The sequence below is a fragment of the Prorops nasuta genome, unplaced genomic scaffold (assembly GCF_024137725.1).
Source record: "Prorops nasuta isolate Cenicafe-Biocafe unplaced genomic scaffold, Cenicafe_Pnas_1.2 PNAS00011, whole genome shotgun sequence".
Taxonomy (NCBI): domain Eukaryota; kingdom Metazoa; phylum Arthropoda; class Insecta; order Hymenoptera; family Bethylidae; genus Prorops; species Prorops nasuta.
In genome coordinates, this window is record NW_027116808.1 from 201,053 (window position 1) to 218,333 (window position 17,281).

At 31.3% G+C, this 17,281-nt stretch overlaps 4 protein-coding genes across 5 annotated transcripts; 2 read left to right on the forward strand and 2 right to left on the reverse strand.

The window, feature by feature from the left end:
- Positions 1-1,028: 1,028 nt before the first annotated feature.
- On the forward strand, positions 1,029-5,895 carry LOC136777611 (protein O-mannosyl-transferase Tmtc3-like). Its single transcript, XM_066734041.1, has 13 exons — positions 1,029-1,636; positions 2,092-2,228; positions 2,300-2,381; positions 2,451-2,550; positions 2,618-2,733; positions 2,800-2,972; positions 3,039-3,294; positions 3,393-3,541; positions 3,621-3,933; positions 4,022-4,312; positions 4,413-4,595; positions 4,686-4,970; positions 5,057-5,895. Exons 1-13 carry the CDS (start codon positions 1,445-1,447, stop codon positions 5,720-5,722), a joined length of 2,943 nt encoding a protein of 980 aa, XP_066590138.1. The 5' UTR covers positions 1,029-1,444; the 3' UTR covers positions 5,723-5,895.
- Positions 5,896-6,431: 536 nt separating this feature from the next.
- Positions 6,432-11,064, reverse strand: LOC136777641 (uncharacterized). Its single transcript, XM_066734078.1, has 12 exons — positions 10,877-11,064; positions 10,656-10,705; positions 10,494-10,586; positions 10,181-10,429; positions 9,851-10,108; positions 9,431-9,760; positions 8,529-8,654; positions 8,108-8,268; positions 7,537-7,674; positions 7,260-7,467; positions 7,042-7,183; positions 6,432-6,966 (listed from the first exon to the last, which is right to left on the reverse strand). The coding sequence occupies exons 3-12, from the start codon at positions 10,579-10,581 to the stop codon at positions 6,789-6,791; spliced, it is 1,878 nt and encodes a 625-aa protein (XP_066590175.1). The 5' UTR covers positions 10,582-10,586; positions 10,656-10,705; positions 10,877-11,064; the 3' UTR covers positions 6,432-6,788.
- LOC136777613 (uncharacterized) lies at positions 8,619-17,212 on the forward strand. Of its 2 annotated transcripts, XM_066734046.1 has the most exons (14): positions 8,619-9,254; positions 13,151-13,315; positions 13,388-13,875; positions 13,949-14,050; positions 14,258-14,335; positions 14,395-14,591; positions 14,660-14,797; positions 14,865-15,057; positions 15,129-15,219; positions 15,292-15,528; positions 15,601-15,762; positions 15,835-16,044; positions 16,262-16,431; positions 16,498-17,212. In XM_066734046.1, the coding sequence occupies exons 3-14, from the start codon at positions 13,523-13,525 to the stop codon at positions 16,691-16,693; spliced, it is 2,127 nt and encodes a 708-aa protein (XP_066590143.1). In that variant the 5' UTR covers positions 8,619-9,254; positions 13,151-13,315; positions 13,388-13,522; the 3' UTR covers positions 16,694-17,212. The 2 variants fall into 2 exon arrangements, with proteins under 2 accessions (XP_066590143.1, XP_066590142.1); XM_066734045.1 differs by lacking the exon at positions 8,619-9,254 and having other exon boundaries at positions 13,179-13,875.
- On the reverse strand, positions 11,153-13,253 carry LOC136777616 (zinc finger protein 624-like). Its single transcript, XM_066734051.1, has 6 exons — positions 13,136-13,253; positions 12,939-13,060; positions 12,602-12,868; positions 12,426-12,532; positions 12,023-12,345; positions 11,153-11,944 (listed from the first exon to the last, which is right to left on the reverse strand). Exons 2-6 carry the CDS (start codon positions 13,047-13,049, stop codon positions 11,514-11,516), a joined length of 1,239 nt encoding a protein of 412 aa, XP_066590148.1. The 5' UTR covers positions 13,050-13,060; positions 13,136-13,253; the 3' UTR covers positions 11,153-11,513.
- Positions 17,213-17,281: the final 69 nt, after the last annotated feature.

Genomic DNA, 17,281 nt, shown 5'->3' on the forward strand with positions numbered 1-17,281 from the left:
TAAAAAAAACCCTTATTAATTGCCAAATTATTACAAAACACTGTTAGAATCATTAATTTTATTATCAACATTAAATATACTACGCTCAGGTCAAATGACCTTTAAAATAGTAAGAAAATATGGTAACTTAATTTTTCCGTTAAATTTAGTATTTTAATGTGAATGATATTTCTGTAATTTTGTTTAGATTTGGTCATTCCGAGTCGTAAACATCCCCAATTCCTTAATTATAGAGAATGTAGAATAGCTTAATTTTTGATAGAACAAATATTTGCTATATATATATATATATATGTACGAGTGTATGTATAAGATGAAGAATGTCTCTCGACGAATGAATGTGTGTGTTTAGATGGATAGAAAGATATATATTTTACGAAGTGTATAGAATCATATGCATCTGAGAAGTCTGTGAAATTATGACTGCGATCTAAGCTAAATTTTGTACATTTGGTTATTATCGGCAAACTTTGTACTTAATGGAATGACTTGCTCCAATCATATGTATGAAAAATCCCTTTGTACTTATTTTTAAGAAATAGTCATTAATCTGTTATTATTTTAATTGATACATTTTAAAATGTACTGATATAGCGATATTTGTAGATATTCTCCCCACCTATATTATACTCTTTAAAACACAGAAAAATTATGTTATGAATCAAGTTCGTACTTATTTCTAATCATGTAGTTTTTTGTAAAGGCAGCTTACAAAATAAAGTATTTTATTCTATAAAACTCTGTAATTAAAATTTCCTTATTTTAACACTGTACAATAATTAAAAAGAGAAATTTAAATAAAGGAAAAAATAGTTTATTACAAAAGGCCTACTGAAAGTTTAAAAACCCACATTTTGACCATATTCTGTTAAACGTGGCGTATTAGCGCGCAAGGCAACAATAGACGAAAATTCACGATGACCAACGATTGCCAACGATAATGTACGATGTGCGTCGCTGTCGTCTGCTTTAGTTCTCAGGCTCATCTTTCGTTGCGCAGGGGATGCTGATGACTTTGACGTTTGCGGGGTTAGCTTAGCGGGCGCGGGGGGTTAAAGCTTTAGTTTTCTTCGGTTTATCCGAAGCAAGCGATCTCGAGTCTTACGGCTCACCGTCTCCGTTTTCTATCGGCCATAGCTAACATTGCGGAATATAGTGCTTTACGTGAAATGGTTTATCGGTACATATATAAATGCGGTTAATACCATAGAACAGGGCGAAACAACAGAGTATGAGTATGAGGTTGGAAGGCTGTAATAGGTGGTGGACTTGGGCTGTGAAAACTCGAACGGGGAGATTGGGCCTTCCTGTGCGCAACTCCCACCCACGACTAATTCGAGGATTCCTTTAAGCGTGAATGCGATACTACAGAGCAGATTCTAAAAGGGCTGACGCTTTTTGGTGAATCGCGAGAAAATAACGGCTAATCGATGTTTCATTTGTGATGGGAGTGCCTGCGCGGGGAGCACTTGCGGCGATCGTCGCCGTAACCGCGTTCACTGTTTATCTAAATAGTCTCAATTGCGGCTTTGTCTTCGATGACATTTCAGCGATTAAAGACAACCGTGACCTACGACCTCATACGCCCCTTAAAAATGTCTTTTATAATGACTTTTGGGGCACTCCGATGCACAAGGTAAAATCATTTTATGCTACGGTATCGTTCTATCTATTGCTCTATCTTTCTCCCTCTCTTCCGTTACTCCGTTCTCTTACTCCCTCACTCCAATGTACTCCAACGTATTGATCCGCAAACCCTGTGACCATTTTATTCCCTTCCAATTCATTTTCGTCTTGTTCGCTTTACTTTACATTTAATTTTATCAAAATTAATTATATGAATTTTCTCTACTACTTTAATGCAAATACTTTTAACAATTTCCTACTGAAATGTGTTTCCTCTTAAAATATTAAATCTGATAATATCAAGCTAAAAAATATATTTTGTAACTATTTTCCTTTCTGTATTTGCTATAATAAAAAAAGGGAAATTTATATAATAATTTATAAAATTTTTAAATTATTTTTTTTTTGAAAGCTCTATTTAATGACGATTTTTTATTTAAAATATGAAAACAATTCTTTTAACAGGAACAATCGCACAAATCATATAGGCCACTTTGTGTTCTTACTTTTCGATGGAATTATCTGATACATCAGCTGGATCCTATAGGATATCATTTACTCAATGTTATTCTGCATGTAGGAGTGTGCTTATTATATTTCAGGTATTTATACAAATGGAAGTATAATTTAATAATTAACTCAATAGTATAATTTTGTATGATTTGTATTACAGGGTATGCTTGATGTTTTTGTCTGAGTCAGCAAGTTTTGTTTCTTCTTTAATCTTTGCTGTGCATCCAATTCACACAGAAGCTGTAAGTTAACTCTAAAGCAATAAGTACAATAAAGTAATAATAATAATAACAAAAAATATTACATTTTAGGTAACTGGAGTAGTAGGAAGGGCAGAAACTTTATCTTCCTTGTTCTATTTAGCTGCTTTAATTACATATACAAAATGTTGCAAAAACAAACGATCTACAGGTAATTAGTGTACTCTTAATACTGTAATTTTTCTAAAATAACAAATTAATAATTTTATTTATTTTAGGCTGGTCTTCTTTGATACTATCGATGTTCTTTGTATTTATTGCTATGCTATGTAAAGAGCAAGGAATAACAGCAACTGCAGTGTGTGTTTTATATGAAATTTTTGTTGTACAAAAGGTAACATTTTAAAATTTATTGTAAATAATAATATGACTGATCTACATGAAAATCCATATTTTTCAGGTTAGAGCATTAGAAATTTTTTTAACAATAAAGTCTGCATTTGGTGGGAAGAAAGTTTCCCCAACATGGTCTACTGAAGGCACAAAACGCTTAACAGCATTGACTGTTGTTACATTTTGTTTACTTATTTTAAGACTGCATGTGATGGGCTCCAAGTTACCTGTATTTACTAGGTAAGAAATTTATTTACTACATTTAACTTTGAAATGAGGATACAATATATAGCATTTCTTTCATAGATTTGACAATCCAGCATCCGTTGCTGCAACACCAGTGAGACAACTCACTTATAATTACCTTGCAGCAGTTAATTTAAGGTTACTGTTTCTTCCAAGTGATTTGTGCTGTGACTGGACAATGGGAACGATACCCCTAATAGAAAGCTTCGCGGATTCTCGCAACGTTGCTACTTTACTTAGTCACGCGACTATTGTAGGATTACTTGTAACAGCTATTTTTACGCGCTGTAGACAAACGTCTATCATACTTATAATGGTCAGTAAACGTTTAAAATTTTGTTGTGAAAATTAAGATTATTTATTTTTAAGGTTTTAATCTTTAGCTTATTCTAAGTACATGATTTTTTTTTCTAGAGTTTAGCAATGATGATTCTTCCTTTTATACCTGCATCAAATCTTTTTTTCCCTGTTGGTTTTGTAATTGCTGAAAGAGTTTTGTATGCTCCTTCCATGGGGTTTTGTATGCTTATTGGGTATGGCTGGAGTATTTTGACAGATAAAAGGTAATACTACGTTTCTTAAATTTGCATTTACAGTTCGATAATTATAGTATTTATATTTTAAATTACTTTGTATATATAGGTGCAAAAAAATAACATTGATCTCATTGATAATACTCCTGACTGCGCACACGACTAAAACGTTTATGAGAAATTATGACTGGATTGATGAATATTCTATATTTATGTCAGGATTAAAAGTAAATGATCGAAATGCGAAATTGTTTAATAACGTTGGTCATGCATTGGAAAGTCAAGGTAGATTCAAAGAGGCATTAAATTTCTTTAATATGGCTGTACAAGTACAAGGAGATGATATTGGTGCACATATAAATGTTGGTAGAACCTATAATCATTTAAAAATGTTTAAGGAAGCTGAAGATGCATATTTAAAGGTAATCGTTTAAAATTCGATTCTAATTAGTCTCTTTAATATTTAATTTAAAAGTTTACATATTAATATTTGTTATTGTTTTTGACTAGGCTAAATCACTATTACCGAAAGCAAAACCAGGAGAGTCGTATCAAGCACGTATTGCTCCAAATCATTTGAATGTCTTTGTAAATCTAGCCAATTTAATAGCGAAGAATGCTACTCGTCTTGAAGAGGCCGATTTGTTGTACAGACAAGCGATAAGCATGCGTGCGGACTATACACAAGCATACATAAATCGTGGTGATGTCTTAATAAAACTTAATCGTACAAAAGAAGCCCAAGAAGTCTATGAACGTGCCCTATTTTATGACAGTAATAATCCTGATATTTATTATAACGTGAGTCAATTTTAATAAGACTATGTACAACTTTTTATATATTTATTCTTATTCCTTTAAAACGTGAGTCATTATTTAATAAAATTAATTTCATCTATAGCTGGGTGTTGTATTTTTGGAGCAAGGAAAAGCATCTCAAGCCTTGGCCTATTTAGATAAAGCTCTAGAGTTTGATCCGGAGCACGAACAGGCTTTGCTAAATTCGGCAATTCTATTGCAGGAGCTAGGTCGAGCCGAATTGCGTAAAGTTGCACGGGAACGCCTTTTAAAATTGTTAAGGAAGGTTAGAGTTTTTGCAGAGAGCATTAGTTTAGTCAGTGATTTCAACCTTTGACATTCGATAATTATAAATCTTTGTATGTCTTTTTTGTAGGATTCCAATAATGAACGAGTACACTTTAATCTTGGTATGCTTGCCATGGATGATCATGACAGTGGCAGTGCAGAACGCTGGTTTCGTAATGCAGTAGCTTTAAAGGAAGATTTTCGATCGGCGCTTTTCAATCTAGCTTTGTTATTGGCCGACGAACAGCGTCCGCTTGAAGCAGCTCCTTTTCTAAACCAACTGGTCAGATTTCATCCTGATCACGTGAAAGGATTGATATTATTAGGAGATATTTATATAAATAACATAAAAGATTTAGATGCTGCAGAAAATGTAAATATACACTATATTTTGATCGTAAAGTTAAGAAAACAGTCGCGCGCGCGCGATTTATATTGATTCTAAATATTCAATTTCAGTGTTATCGAAGAATTCTTCAACTAGATCCGACAAATATTCAAGGTTTGCATAATCTGTGCGTAGTGATGGTTGAACGAGGTAAATTGGGTCTGGCTGCTCAATGTTTAGAACGTGCAGCTGCCTTAGCACCTCATCAGGATTATGTGCACAGACATCTTGCAATAGTGAAAGCACGTATCAGTCGTATACCCCCGGAACAACGCGAAAACGAAGTCTTTGATGATTCTTTTTGGGATAACAACGTGAGAGACAGAAACTTTAATAATGATCCTTCAAATGGGCGATTCTTAGGGAAGACGGATTCCGTTTTCTTGAATCACAATCATATAGGAAATAAGCAAAGCAATATTGATCCATTAAATAATCATATTATACACTTGAAAGGTCCATCAAAGTCTACCCGTGGATTGAACGACGTAAGAATGGAAGCGAAAGATGAACCCCACAACAGGCACACAGTATCAGAATTAACAAACCTCGTGGAATCCGCTACGAAGCCTGAATTCGAGGAAATCATGCATGCAGATATAAACGAATTAGAGATCACGCGCAAGAAAAATGTAGATACGATAAACTCGGACCGACTGAATAAAAGTGCAGCTACATTCTCTGGCAGTAAACGTACTAAAGCTATGCAGCAACCAAAAGATACCACGTTGTCATAGTACGTAGCGTTAAACCGCCGAACATTGTAAAATTATTATATATATATATATTGAAGAATTCTGATGGTATATATACAGTCATATATAGAGCTAATGTGTGAATATAAAATGAATACAGAGTATTGTTTTATATACTGTATAAATAGAATGTTTTATAAAATATATTTAAAACAGGTATTTGTTTTTATTCCTTATAAGTAAAACTAATACGGATGTAAAAAAGCGAGCACTCTGATCAACCTTTTTATTAAATGCCCTCCACTTTAGTTCCCTGCTGTTTTTTGAAGCTTTGTTCGATATATCTATTTTAATATATCCTTTCTGTTTTATCCCTTCACTATAAAATAATCATAAACTTATTTTTCTACTTGTGCATACATTTGACAAATACTTTTGATCCTTGGAATAGCAAAGTAAAATCTTTTGAACAATTAAAGGATTGATTCCCTAGACGGGTAGCGCTAGTACCCAAGAAGAATTAATGACATCAAATTGATTATGCTAGCTTAAGTCAGGTTCTGGGACGTGTGCGAAACACAAATGCGTCTTCTTGCGTAGATAAGCGTAAGCATAATAGTTCTGCTTGCACGTATTAAATTCATACTACAAGTAGCCAAAAGTATTGAATTGTTTCTAAAATATCCATTAACTGATACTTATTACCTATGCCCACTACTATTAGGTCCATTAAGATAATGCGATAGCATAGATTGAAATCCAAAGGTTTACACAAATACACATTTATTACATTTAATATGCAGGTACATTTTATCAGGTATAAACTGTAACATTTCTGAAATGGCGACCTCTTCAAGCTTTCTCGAAATAAATCAGTAGTAAACACATGTTATAATACAACACATATAAAAATAAATATTATATTAGTTATGTTCAGGCACTTCTGCAATATTAGCAAGCGCTATGTAAAATAAGTGTCATGATTGGTCGGTTTCAATCAAATTGCTCACCGATTAGTGAGCGCCGGGTGGTACTGGACGCAACCATTGATTTGTGTCATGTTATTTGTACTGTCAGCTACCATTACTAATCGATCAATTAGCAGCTATCAAAACATTTTTATAACATCTTCTAATTGATCAGTATAGTAATCTGGAGTTGCATTGTTTTCTTCTTTGGTATTGTTAGATCTCATTGTCTCCACATCAGCCTCGGATGTGACACCGGAAAGGACCAACAAGGTTTTGAAACCGCAACGTTTTCCCAAAAGAATATCCGTTTTGCAACTAAAAACATGTAAAAAGGGAATATAGATGAAAGTCGATAAAGTATCTAATGAGCAATAACTATACAATACTTACTTATCGCCAATCATTAACGTTCTCACAGGATCAATACCAAAACTTTTGATTATATATTCGCTCAAAAACTTTTCTGGCTTTCCCATCATTACAGCTTTTCTCCCTGATGCAGATTCTATTATATTTACAAAACATCCGGTTCCTAAAATTCAAATATTACTACTTTATAATTCCAATATTGTAACATTATGTGAGGTAAATAAAATTAGTTAAAATACCAGGGAATTGATTCGAATTTGGAGACGGTCTCTCCGTATCGCAATTTGTTCCTACGAAATGTACATCAGGATCTTTCAAGTAAGTAGCAGCTTTTATTAGCTTTGGATAGCTAAAATGTTTATCAAAACCGACAACTACTGCCCCAACATCCGGATCCGGTTTGAAGTTCTTGATAAATTCTACTTCATCTCCTTCCATAGGATCAGGCTGCAAAAAATTTAAATTAATAAAAACTATAAAGAATAAATATATATAAATATATATATATAATTTTACCCCTGTTCCACAAGACTCAATATTAAATTGTGCTAATTCCTTTGCTATTCCTTCGGCTCCAATAACGTATGCTTTTTTTGTAAATTTTAGTTCTTTCAGATAAACTGCAGCTAAAAATGATGTACAAACTAATTCATCCTGAAAATTAAACTTTATTATAATTTATTTCGTAATTTATTATATAATTTAATATATGAGAGACTACTTTCAATTAGATAAAAGCCTTTCCTATATATCATTTTCAGATTTTAATTATTATACTAATTTTAGATAGATTAACACATTTTGAGCGGGTAGCCTAACAGCCGTGACTAGGATGTGTAGCGGGCAAAAGAGGTTTTAAGTATTTAAAAAAAGTTTTCATTTAAAACTTTTAAGTAGGCAACAAAGTATATAGTCTTATCTTATATACCAAATAATTGCTTTCTATTTATTTCATTTTAAATATGTTTAAATTCATTAAGTAACTGGTATGAGTACCAGTCCGTGAAACGGGTACTAATACCCGCCCCGCTTGAAATGTGTTAATAATAAAATGTATAGGATACTACATTTATTTTTTTTTACCTACCATAGATGCTTTGTATCTCATTCCTTCGCATTTTTTCAAAAATTCCGCCCGTGTTTTCGAATTATTATTCGTCACGTAGAAAAACTTCTTTCCCAGCTGTTTCAATTTTTCCACTGCTTCCGGTGATTGACCAATCACTTCCGTTTCCCTCCATAAAACGCCTTATTATAACCAAAAAATGCAACGTTATGAACTTCAATCAGTGTTTTATCAACTAAACAACATGATAAAATTAACAATAAAAAACACGCGAGACAAACCTGAGGAATACAAAGAAAATAAAAAAGATTTTGATAAAAGTATAAGCCGTAAATTTACATTATTGACTAATTTGATATGATAGATGTAATTAACAAGAAATTAATTATTGAAGTGTGAGAATAATATATATATTAAAACATAATAGCTTAAATGAACTTACCGTCACAGTCTGACAATACAACATCAATTGAATCAATAAAATTTCGGAATTCCTCTTTCGGCAAGGACAATAGTTTTTTCATCGCCATCGTGTAGTTTTGTTTTGTGCTGTTGATTTTTTGAGATCACTTAGGAAAATTCCTAAACATAAGCAGACCTGAATTCGTTTTAGTCTAATAGAAAGTTCCTTTACAATTAACAAAGAGAAAATGTGATCTTACGCACGGCATTGCACTTGACTGTCAGTCATGCGTGAAATAAATGACCTTGCGACCACGCGATTATGTAATCCCCAATAACGACTGTATTATCAAACAAATCTTCATTATCAAAATTTTTAAAGATCAGGGGCTGATTATGACGAAACATCACGTATATTCAATTCACTCAATATCACGTTAAAGCTACCACGCGATAAAATAATTACGTAACATTTGACAAAAATTGTTGAACTAAACTGATCATTGACATATTAAATATCGTATTTTCAATTGGTTTTATTAATTTTGCTTTGTCTACTATCTCTGTGAATTGCTGTGAAACAATCAAACCTAACCTTTCAGTTTAAAAAAATCGTAAAAATTAAAGGATGTCTTACACAAGGAATAGTGTGTAATAAATAGTTGTTGTGCTGCTAGAACTGAAGTAGTATAATATTTAGATACTCTAGAAAGTGCGGATAAATTTAAAATTACTCTGAGGGTCATTTAATATTTTAAAATAGTCTGTGAGTAAGCTTATTATATTGAGTTTTGTAAGAGATTGTTAATTGAAAAATAGGAGGATAAGTTATCCAAACAATAAATATATGTGTATTTTATAATAGGCATAAAATACATATGTATATACTTTCATATATTATATTACATCTGCATTCAAATATTCCTTTATTCATTCTTTAGTTTTTGTACTTTTGTAAATATTCTAAAAGATCACTGAGCGAGTCAATGTAAAAATTAGGAATAAAGCCCTTGTGCTCAGGTTGACTAGATTGCTTATACTTTTCAAGAGTTTGTAACTTTGTCTCTCCAGAGAGAACTAGCATGGTTTTAAAGCCACAGCGTGTACCAAGTAGGACATCAGTTTCACATCTGTCTCCAATTATTAATGTTCTTTCAGGTTTAATTTTAAGATGCTTTAGTAAAACATCAGATATATATCTATCTGGTTTACCCACTATAGTTGCTTTTCTTTGTGAGCAGGCTTCTATACAACGAACAAGACTTCCAGTACCTGTATTTGGCAACATTAAAAAATTGCTTCCTTATATACTTTAAATTTGTGTTACTAAATAAATAAGCAAAAACAGTTTGAAATTCTTACCAGGAAATACAAAACTATTGGGAATAAGAACTCTACAATCTGTGTTTGTTCCAATAAAGAGTACATTTGGATCATATAAATAAGTAGCTGCTTTAATCATCTTTGGATAACTAAAATGTTCATCAAATCCTACAATAACTGCACCCACATCTGGGTCCTTCTCGAATTGTTGATAAGATACTGAGTCATTTTGTTTAACTGGATCTGGTCCTACACCAATGCTAGTTATACCAACCTTATCCAATTCTTTAGTAATAGCTGCCAAAAGTTATTCACTTTACAAATTTACTTGCTTTATATTCATACTTCTGAAATATTTTATCATTTTACCTTCGGACCCAATCACATACACCTTTTTAGAGAATCCAATATCACGGAGGTAACAAGCAGCTAGATAAGGAGTACATATTACATCATCACCAATAACTTCAAAATTTAAAAGTTTACATTTTTTCATAAATTGCTCCTTCGATCTTCCACTGCTATTTGTAACATAATATACTTGTTTTCCAATATTGCGAAAGGCATTTAATGTCTCACTTGCATTTAATATGGGTTTCATCTGAATCCAAAGGACTCCTAAAAAGTAAATTATATAAGCATAAAATACTGAATAATCATATACAAGATTAACTTAGCATACCGTCACAATCCGTTAATACAGTATCAAAAGATTCTAAAAATTTCTTAATACTATTTTCATCTAATGATTTAAAATTGATGGCACTCATGATTTCTGAAAATAATAAAAATATGGATTATTTATTTATATGAAAATTTCTTCTATTTGTATGTAAAGACTTACCTTTAAATTATAAAATTAATAAATGTAAAACTGCTACCTGATTTGACTACCTATGCATAATAGAAAAAATAAATAATAAACATTTTGATTGATTAAATGATTGATTACTAGATCTAAAAGAGCTTGCTTATTTATTGAGTTTGCTACTTTACAAAATAAATATACTGTAAACTATTAAATTCATTCAGTAATTTTGTTCAATACAAATAAGTAGATATGACCTTTTGTTACTAAAATCATTATAATAATATAGTATTTATTTAATTATTTTAATTTGATCTATGCACTAAAACATGACCGCTTAATTTTGTAGGTTAGGACTAAAAATGTATTTTTACCGCGATTTACTAAATATCTATTTTTATATTGATTATTTATATCAATCATTTGGTTAACGTTAAAAATGCACATAACTGATTACTTTTTCTAATAAAATGGCCTCAGTACTATGTCACGCTTACCTAAATTCATAAAATAAGCCTAAAATTTGTTTTCTTTTAAAACAAGTAGATCATTTTTCTGTCGGCTCACAATTATATAAAGTACACTACATTACAGTAATAAATAGAATAACAGTAAATTTGTATATAAAGCAGAGAGAATAAACTGGTAAGTTAGTATAATAAAAAAGCAACTAAGACTAACTAAAATGCAAACAGAGATATAAATGGTACAAAAAATATTTTTGAAAATTTGCTGTAATATATCAGTGCTCTACACCCAACAAACAATTTAAAATAAATTTACTGGTAAAAATTAAAAAGTTGTAGATAATGGTATTATAACATATTTATTATATATATTATTTGAATACAAAAAAGTAATACTAGAGTACTTCCTTTTCTTTCCACTTAGTTATTACAAATCAGTACAATGAAGTTCAACTTCCTTTGTGTCTCTTTGTAATAAGGCTTTTTGTACATTTATAGGTAGCATTAGGCCTATTAAAGGAGAAATAATACTCTGTTTGATACTACCAGCATCTTTCCTCCTTTTCCGTGGCTCATTCTTCTCTTTTCTAACTTTATTTTGACTTAGTTGATGTATAGTTTGTATATGACTAATTAACTTCTGCTTGGAGCAAATTGCAGTAGAGCATATATCACATATATATTTTTCATTTAAATGTTTGGTACGAATATGTAGGTCTAAATTACGTTTGTAGGCATAAGAGCGATGACACTGATCATAAGGGCATTTCAACAATGGACTTTCAGTGTGTAATTTAGAATGAGCTTTCAGACGAGCTTTTTTAAAAAATACTTTATCACAATCTTTACATTTATACTCTGCAAAAAAATAATCAGTTTTATTAAATATAATAAGGAAATAAAATGAAATAATTAGTTAACATACTATTTACATACCATTAAGGTGATTTTTTTTTTTATGAAGGCAAAGTAATGACCAGTTTTGGAAAGTTTCAGTACAATGCAAACAAGAATAGCTCTTTTTATGATATTTTTGACAATGTTTTGTAAATTTTATCTCATTAACAAATAATTTGTCACATTGTTCACATCGTTTTAAAGATTCAAAATCATTATGAATAACAACATGCTGAGCAAGTTGACTTTTTTTTTTAAATGTTAAATTACATTCTTTACATTTATTCTTATCACCATGAGCATTTTCATAATGCTTTTTTAGATAATACAAATTTTTACATTTCTTTAAACAGTCTTTGCAGCTAAAAATGTATACAGTTTTATTATAAATTTATTTAATTTCAAAAGTTTCAAAATTTTAATGTGACTTTTTTATACATACATAAATTTTTTGTCATTTTCTGGAGCATGTGATTTCTTATGTCGAATTAAATGTGACGAATTTCCATAGGTTTTGTTACAATCAGGATAATCACACTTAAATGGCCTCTGTAATATAAAGTAAAATTTAACATATAATTTATCACACTTTTATTCTAAAAATATGAAATATTATACCTCTCCTGTATGAGTTCTCTGATGCCTTAAGAGTCTACTAGGTCTTGTATACTCTTTATGACAATTATCATAGGTACATTTATATAATTCTTTAGACTTTTTGGTACCTAGTACTGTATTTATTGAAACTACATCCTTAACAATATATTCAGCAATATTTGTATCATCACAAATATATTCTTTATGAAATTTTTCTATATGCCTTTTTAAAGAACCAATGCATACGTACTCACTTCTGCATCCAGAATAGTCACACTTATATGGTTTCTGTAAATAAATAGATTTGTAGAACGAAGATAAAAAATAACTATAAATTAAATTAAAAGTTCTTTGATACCTGGCCTGTGTGTGAACATAGATGCCTCTGTAATAGGTTAGGTTTAAAGAATGCCGCATTACAAAATTCAAATGCACATTTATATGGTCTCAATGTTGCCAAGTCCGCCATACTGAATAGTACTATAAAAACAATATAAATAATTTTATTCCTTAAAAAAATCAACACATGCATGACAATATAATAATAATACTTACAGACTAGTATTTTAGGTTGCAGAAAGTCCAGCTGATCCAGGCACAAGCGCCCAGCTGCTGCCTCTATGACTGGCCTATATATTGCCCTATATCCCACACTCCACAATGTACAAGTTATCTCACCGAGTCAAATCAATTACCAAATATACTTGAAACGTTTCTATGCAAAACATGTATTATGTACGTTTGTTTTGATTACAATCAAACCAGCCGAAACATTCGTTAAATCTTGACTCTCTCCCTCCTTACCAGTTGCCACTGGTTGCCACTTGCCACTACGAATCAATTGGAGCCAGCGTGTCGCAACAAATAGAAGCCTAATTTGTTTCTTTGTCGTACAAGACGCATTTTATTATTTTACCATAAATTTTCAATAATATTGTGAAAATGACAGGAAGGAAACCTAAATATACAGGAACAATTAAAAAAACCACTCAGGAAAAAGGTACATTTCTCAGTGACAAAGAAAACATATATCCGAAAAGAGAAGCAGGATTTCCTCTCACGGGAAATGTACCTAATAAGGGTCTTTCCAATAAATTTATCAAACCTTCCAACACCGAGCGCACAAAACAACATTTACGAGACTGTAAACCAGCCCGGTTTAATGTATATAGCGATAAAGCAACAAGTGGTAGTAATGTTGAAGGTTCGAAAAATGATAAAACCAAAAAGAAATCCTCAAAGACCATTAGGATTACTGCGAAACCGTCACTGGTGGAACCAGTCGAATCACCAAGGTAAGAAAATTGATATTATAATCGAGAATAGTCGGCAAACTAAACTGAAACGTGGAATAATTTTTTAATTTAGAAAATTAGTCCCAACGAGCAGGAGGACTCCTATAGACGCTTCGGTAAATAAAATAAATGCTTCTAGAATTCCCATAAACGTGGTATACAAATCAAAACTGAGGTGATTTAAACAAATGTTTTATTTGTGTAAAGTGAGCAACATATATGACGATCTTTCCCAGTACAAGTGTAACGTTGCCTTCAATAAGCCTACTGTAGGAATCAAATGTTTGCTTACATGCAATTGAAGGGGTTGTCATATATTATGCTGGTCAGGTCTTCTAGATGAATAAAAATATTATTTCTCTTTTTTATATGTCTTCTGTAGATCGTTCTCGGAAAACAGGGCCTCTAATACTGCTCATCCTCCAATAAATCCTGTTGTTCCGAAAACATCAAAACGAAGGTTAACAAATTGTAGATGATATTAATTAGTTTAAATATTCATACTGTAACAACTTTTAGGAGCAAATCTTGCAGCAGATTGCCGGTACTGAGAAATACCGTTGACATGAATCTGCCAAATACACGAAGGATGATAACTACTAACGCCGAATCCCCTCGAAATGTCCGAGTGTCAAGATCAAGATTAAAGACTATCAATACCAATATCCCCTTAAATAAATTAAAATTTCAACCAAAGAAAACTATCAACGATGAAAGTAAGTTTGGAAAGATCTTCTCAGCCTGATCTTATTAATTATATTTATTAATTAAACATTTTTTATAGCGACATGCATTGCGCGGAATACTTTCTTGCAATATATGTTAAACAATGAAAAAACAGAAACAAATATCAACGTAGAGGACGAGATTGCGTATATTAACAAGAAAAAGAGGAAAGAGTGTGAATTAAATGAGAAAGATGGTAATATACAGATATTTTCACAATTGAAATTTCAACGATGATTTGTAAAAATTTTGACACATTTTAGACGTCGAAATAAATGCATTCAGATGCAAAAGTTTTATAAGGGGAATGTTAAACCAATCAGGAAAGATTAATTTATTCCAGCAGCCGATGAACTTTAAGAATGACATTGAAATCTGTGGGCAAGCTGCACAAAAATCTACTATGAACGAGATATTGCATACGTCTTCGGTACAGTTGGATCGATGCACACGGAGGTAGTATGTGCGATAATTGTAAAAAAGCTCGATAAAATAATAACAATTTTAAATTTAGATTTATATTTCAGAAATAAATGTAATAAAACGGATTTAACTCCGCTGCCAGATTTAATAATACCAGTGCCTACAATTGAACTAGAAAAAACCTCACCACAATTTGTAAGAAAATTTGATCCAAAAATCAGTTGAGCCTCTAACGCCCATTCGCTTATTTTTCTTGATTGAATTTAGATAAAAGAAGAGCAGGAACCATGCGATAAGAGCAATACGTTACAACGCTTAAATGTCCATTATGGAGTAAAATCTGTCGAAACTGATTTCACGATTGAAACAGAATATCTTCGCACTGCTTTGGAAGACAAATTTCAAAAACAAGAAAGTTCTATTATATTATCCGAAAGGTTTTTCCAGGAAAATGTTACCAAAGAAAATAGATGTATAATTGTGACCTTTTTATTGAATTTAACGGTATGGAACGAAAAAAGTGTCAATTCGATTTAAATGTTCAAGTTTTATATTAAATATTGAATGTTCTGTTAGGCGCACAATTCCTGGCCATCGTCTATATTTTTTCAAACTATCAAACTGTTTGATGCTACTCTTGATAGAATACATCTAAGTATCGAGCAATTGCAGCTGGCTGGATTAGCTTCTCTATGGATAACCTTGAAACGAGAAGCAAATTTTCACAAAATCCCCACAGTGATTACTTTTTTTTCTATATCGGGAAACACTAGATTGAGTCGTTTTATATTATGAGTGATTTTGTTTCAGGCTTCTGAAATGCTTAGCTACGCAAAGGACGCTTACGAGGGAAGAGAAGATTTATTGCTCAAGTGCGAATGGCAAATTCTAAAAGTTCTGAACTTTGAAATTACTTTTGCAGATCCGCATTCAATATTCAATTATATTGTGATTGTTTATTCGAAATACATTGGCATCGATTGTCCACTTGAAGCATTATATTATTGCGGGTCTTATATTGTAAGGAAAACTCTATTTATATTTGATATTTTTCATTTAAATATTTATACATTGATTTTGTTGTTCGTACTTTTATCTACACTCTTCATTAAAACTCTGTACATACTTAGTGTAACACAAAATATACAATTTTTGTGAAAAGTGCAAATAGAGTACTTGTAAACATTTCGCGCACTAGTATGAGCAAAGTTGAAAAGTTTCTTTTTATTTTTTGCAGATAGATATATCTTTATTAAATGATCAATTTTGTGATGTATCACCGTGTACATTGGCTTTAATAATCGCAGATATTATTTTGCCTTTATTCATTAAATCAAAGGGAGTCAGTGACAATCATTTACGAACTTTATTCAAGCTAGCTTTCTTACATGGACCAATTAAATCGAGGTAAAATATTGAAGCATAAAATGCGATGTAACTTCGATAATCGAGCAATTTCACTTGGTCTTTTAGGCCGTTAAACAAGAATATAGAAACTCTCGCGCAGCAACTTATAATGGACGTTATGAACTCGATAAATAAACGCTCTATATACCATAACGTTTACAAAAAGTATAACCGCAGCCGATACGGAGGAATAGCCGATTGGTTTACGAACATATTTCTTAAGGCAGGATGGGATATGGTTATCAATAGAAGGTTTTCTTAATTTTTATTTTTTAACAAATTACAAATAAGTTTTATTATAAAGTATATATATATATATAAATCAAACGTATGAAAATAATGTTTTATTAATGTTTGTATTATAATCGTGAAAGCATTAGATCTTAAGGTTTTCTTTAAACAGTCTGCTGGCAGACTTTTTACATTTTATTACACAGATCATGTTACAAGATTATACGGTATTAGAGTTTATCTTTTAAAATGTCGCAAAGGATTCACGCAAAAAGATGCAAAGATGTATCGTTATAAATATTGAGGATATTAAAAATTTACTTAGCATCTTTTTGAATATAATTAATAAAAAGCTTCGAAAATAGTCTTATGTAGAAATGTATTATCTTTTATAATTAAAATAAAAGGTTTTTCCAACCTATGTTCCAGGACGCATTAAGTTTAAGTGATAAATCCTGTAAATTGTAAAAAATCTCGTTTATTATGTTGCTTAATGGCATCAACATCGAAAATTATATTGGATGAATGCTTTTTTTTCGACAACGGTGCTATGCTATCTGCTGTTAATAACGTAAAATTAATTTTTCTATACCACTGGTCATGGCTCGACTCTATATAT